Source organism: Micromesistius poutassou (assembly GCF_964030765.1).
Source record: "Micromesistius poutassou genome assembly, contig: SCAFFOLD_5123, whole genome shotgun sequence".
Taxonomy (NCBI): domain Eukaryota; kingdom Metazoa; phylum Chordata; class Actinopteri; order Gadiformes; family Gadidae; genus Micromesistius; species Micromesistius poutassou.
The window spans coordinates 12,501-17,683 of NW_028179147.1; the positions used below are offsets into that span (position 1 = coordinate 12,501).

At 44.2% G+C, this 5,183-nt stretch overlaps 1 protein-coding gene across 1 annotated transcript in view; it reads right to left on the minus strand.

The window, feature by feature from the left end:
- The window catches only part of LOC311373074 (myocyte-specific enhancer factor 2D homolog), a gene marked incomplete at its 5' end in the record, with an annotated part of 13,489 nt that extends 10,584 nt beyond the window's left edge, over positions 1-2,905 (minus strand). The window contains 2 exons of the mRNA XM_084489925.1: positions 757-976; positions 2,897-2,905. Of these exons, the coding sequence (XP_084346051.1) occupies positions 757-976; positions 2,897-2,905 (229 nt within the window). The remainder of the gene's footprint in view (positions 1-756; positions 977-2,896) is intronic.
- Between the last annotated feature and the right edge of the window lie 2,278 nt (positions 2,906-5,183).

Sequence of the window (5,183 nt, forward strand, 5' to 3'; positions counted from 1 at the left end):
AGAGAGAGTGAGAGAAAGAGAGAGTCGGAAAGAGGAGAGAGAGATAAGAGGGAAAGAAAAATAAATAATGAATTACAAACAAGATTACGTTTAATAGCTTTAAATGTAATGACCAGTCCTGATGATTTACAATGAACATTAATGTGGAATATATGCTCGCTCATTCATTATGCAAATGCAACCTTTGTGAAGGCCTCTGTGGTAGGATATCAACCTTTTGTTCACACGGGTGGGGCAGGTTTGTCCAGAGTATCCCATGTTTAATATCGTGGTGTGAGGCGGACAATTTATTATTATTTGTATTTCTTTTTCCTTATGGAAAATGGGTTTGAAGCATTATTGTGTGGCACCGTGACAATATATATAAAAAAAAAAAAAACTAAAACAAAAAGACATGGGGGGGTCCATTCCTTATTTGTATGAATTGTACAGTTTTTAATTCCAAAGAGTTCCTCTTGTATACACAATTATTAACCAACTTGTGATTGTTGGTTGTTGCTGTGTAACAACCCTTATTTCAGACACGGTGACATTACAGTCGTCTAATAAAGCTTGAGAATTTCACAAGGAAAATATTAGAATCAAGACTTCGATAATCATTTCATAACCATACCTGTTTTTTCATTTAATAACGTTTTTCTGTATCTTCTTTTTAAATAAAGACTCACAAAAAAACGAACACACAACACAAAACACACACACACACACACACACACACACGTCTTAATTAGCGACTGCAGCTGCAGCGTGTCTCACCTGCGCTGGCTGGCCTCTGAGGTAACCCTGGCGACACGCTGTTCCTCTGCAACACCGGTTGCTGTGGCGACAGCAGGCGTGGGTCTGTGAGGGGGGAGGTGGTGAAGGAGGCGGTGGTGACCAGCGCGCCCCCGGGGTTGTTGGTGAACTGGAGCGCCACGTTGTGATTGGATACTGGCACCGTGACTGGCATGGAGAAGGTGGGCTGTGGGACGGCCGACTGGTGGAGACAGGGAGGAGGCGGGGCACTTAGCGGCACATCAACGACTGACACATGTATGAGAACACAGCCCCCCCCCCCCCCCCCCCCAACACACACACAAACACAAACACACACACACACACACACACACACAACTCTATCACGATCGATTTGATTATGACATTGTGGCACATTTTTTATCCAACCCTTTTGGCATTTCGTTCCAAAATAATTGCATAGTGTTTGACAAAGTGGTGTCATTTTACTAATCATGACCCAGTTGATCCCAAACCCACAAAAGGTTATTACCAAAACTGAAGGTTTGTAATGTCATGTGAAGAACAACAATACATTATAATTTATTTATTTTTACAGAAATTAAATAATAAATAAAAAGGTTCTGCATTGGTCAGTCTGCACATTTACACGTCCATACATTCCCCCACACAGAAACACAACACTCATGCTCAGTGTTGCACACACTGCGTAGTATTGGCATGCGACGTGGCTCGGAAAAAGTGCTGGCGTCCCCATGCCATGCCAGGTTAATCCCCCCCCCCATACTACACCTCCACCTTCTACAGGGCTGGTACAGGTGGCTGAACACCATGCTCTCTGCTTCTATACCCCCCACACAGCAGGTTATTCCAAAGGGAGGAAGGGGTGGTGGGGGGGATAGGGAAGGGCAAAGAGACAGAGGGGGAGGTAGCGAAAAAGAAAGGGAGGGGGGAGAGAGGGAGATATGGGGGAGGAGAGGATGAGAGATAGAAAGAGAGACAGTTTGGAAAATAGAGAAAGTAAAGAAAGAAAAAAAGGCTGACCGTTTTCCTTTTGTTTATATCTAACTTTGCTTAGTTTATAATGGATCTTATCTGTGGTAGCACTCGTATCTTAACTCCTGAGGAACCAAGAGGAAAGGGAATTGCACCAATCTAACGTAACTACACTGTGAAAAGAAAAGTCTTGACTTTTAATGAAAAAATAAAGTTTTCTCCAAGCCCAGGCCAAACACGTCCCACACCCCTGATGATGTGATGTCCGTGACTGAGCAGACATCACAGGGTCCAGGGAGAACCAAACGCAAAGGGCCCCCCGGAAATGTCCGGCCATCGCCCGCCACCCCCCCCCCGACCCATTTCATCCCTTTAAAGTCTGAAAAGAGGACTTCCTATATATAGAATATGGGCCAGTACCACACTGCAGCGCACTGCAGCGCACTGCCTGGGACCCAGTTTAACACAGCGGAAAATGAGGGTGCCACTCTGTCCTTGATCAACGGCGCGCCCTCCCTGCTGCAACACTTCATAACTTCAGCTCAGCGGCGGGAGAAGGGAGAGGACAAGGGCACCGGGAGGGCAGAGGACAGCCCAACAAAATCAAATAGCTGAGAACTTCTTCAATCAAGTGCTAAACCATATCCTCAAAACGTAAAGAAAAGTTATGCTTCGGGAAAAAAAGAGTTGATTTAGAAAGAGACAAAGAGTGTTGATCACTAGGTCAGGTGGGGGCAGCAAGTTATAGCAGAAACCACAACACTGCAAACTGGCCAAGCAGAGTTACGGATGACTATAGAGTGGGAATATATGGATGGATGGATGGAGAGATGGATGGATGAAAAGGATCAACTAATAGATGGATGGATGGGAGGATGGGAGGATGGGGGATGGGTGGGTGGGTGGATGGATGGGTGGATGAATGGGTGGATTGCTAGAATTGTGTAATTGTCATCTTACTTGAGTGACCAATTTGTCAGAAATGGCACGTTCAAGATCTTTGCTCAAAGGCACGTGGGAAGGAAATGGATTGCACATACAGTACATTAAGTCCATGCCTCTTACTAATAGGAGTTTTGACTGTTCCCGTCATCCAAGACTGTAACTTATTTTCCCTAACAATCTTCTCTTTTCCACACTTTCCACACGTTCTCTGTTGCTTAACCTGCGCCATGCTCAAGTTATAAGCCTCATCATGGCAAATTACTTTTAAATTACTGCAGCCCACTCAAACCTGCTTCAATGCAGACGGCCCTACAAGAACGGCGGAAGGTTAATTGCTGCTTGTCATTGCAGAGTTTTAACTGTGAGAAAGTTGACCAGAGATATTTTTCATTCTAAAAAGCTCTGCATGAAAACAGATGGCGTGTGCAGAATAAACAACATGTACGTGATTCGTACTTGAACTTGCTTTTTACATTACATTTTTTAGCTCATAACAAAGGGTTGTGTACATAGAGATACTGCTCATAATTATGAGTTTAACATAAAAGGTGTTTTTCTCTATCCTTGCACCTGGGGAGACCCCTGGATAGGTTCACACCTGACTGTGACCTCTGCGTGTAGCAGCCCCTTCTCCAGGAGAAGAACAAAGAGAGGAAGCTAACCTATTTTCCCTCCACAGGGGCTTGTGTTTCCTAGATGCGAGCGTATATCAGAATGAATTAAAATCATGGCCTAGTTTCCTCTTCTCCGGTCTTTTTTTCTGTCCTGCAAGCTTTGGAAAGGTTGTTTTACACACATGTATGAAATAAAAATGTATATACACCTGTATATATATTTTGAACAATTCGTCCTATTATCAGCGACGAAGTGGGCTCCAAGGCAACAGGAATAAAGCAACATCTGGACGACCTTCCGCTCTCCTTGACATTTGACTGCTTGATGAGATTTAGTCCCTATCCAGATACTACCGAAATTATTCCCTGAGCTCTCTCGCTCTCTTGGTCTCTCTCTCACTCTCTCTCTCTCTCTCTCTCTCTCTCTCTCTCTCTCACTGGTTTAGAACTAGAATCTGCCTCAACTTTCTCTGTTCCTCTCTTTGTCTATAAAGGCCTCCAATGTAAAAATGTAGAGACTACAGTAGGCTTCAACAGTTTAGTGGGTGAGTAGAAACCCTCCGTCAAAATAATAACATTAACAGAAAGACAAAAAGACAAGGGCCTATTTACACTTATTGAGGCTAGTTACAAACTTTGCACACCCGTTTTGGAGTGAATTATGCATGTCTGGAATAAAACAGAATAACTAGAGCCCCCAGTTGGGAATTAATTCCTCTGTGCTCGAGGTTGACACAGAGATTTTACAATGGAGGAATTCAACAACTGTATTGTCTGCTTTAAAAATAAACCACATTTTCTGACTCTCAGCAGTTTTAATATTAATGGCTTCTTTACGGGAAACATGTGAATCAGAGCGAATAAAGAGTTCACATCCCACCGGTTGCATACGACCATTTTCTCTCTCTGAAAATGGATTTGGACCTTGAAGATTAACCAAGCGGTACACCTTAGTTTTACATTCGTAACTATTTTTATACATATTTAATAATCGAGCACAACCACAATAATGCTGGCATGGGAATAGGACTGTCTGGTATGACTAAGTGTGCAATTTTTCGCTAAATAGCGCACGGAAGTTGGACGTTAATAATGCTCTTTTTTTCTTTTCCCAAATGCTCTGCATGAAAGCTCGACTGAGAATTGGACGCGTATCTTCTGCATCAAGAGCACAATTCTCGCAATTTTCCAGGGCCTACACTGTCCGGATCTACTATAACCGGAACACAAACCGCCAGCAAGAGCGCTCTGTGGCAAACTTCCCCTCTCTCTCTGGCCAGTCCCTATGACTCTCGCCCAGCCTCAGGCGACATTTTAGTACAAGTGGGATTAAGCGTGTATATCCCAGCCCCTAGCTGTCAGGGCAAGGATTATGATGCGGTCGGTTTAAGAAGGGGTGAGTGTGTGTGTGTGTGTGTGTGTGTGTGTGAAAGGCAGACAGGAAGCTAGCTGGATAAAAGCTAGCAGGCTACTTGACCGAAGCACAAAGGTTTAGGGTGGGGTGAATGGGCTAACAATTGCCTGCTATAAATATTACACTTCTAACTTCTAATTGACCATGGAGACTAGCGGGTTAGCAGACTGACTGGGGGGTAAGATTGGTGAGTTTTGGCAACCAACCAGCAAGCTAGATTCTAATTGGCAAGGTGCTGAGATCTGCCCTTCTCCAGATTCTAGTCTGCATTGGGGCTTTTCTTGTGAGAAAAGCTTTTAAGGGCTATTTCAGCCCAGACAGTGCAAACACAGCTGAGGAGCTGATAAGGCACTGGTTGAATGCAGGGTGAGCAATATTTGCGTAATTGATTGGACCGAGTCTCACCTCTTGATTCCCTGCAAAGGTTGCTTTGATGCTGTGGATTGATCACACCTCCACTCATTACACTGGGCTCCCAT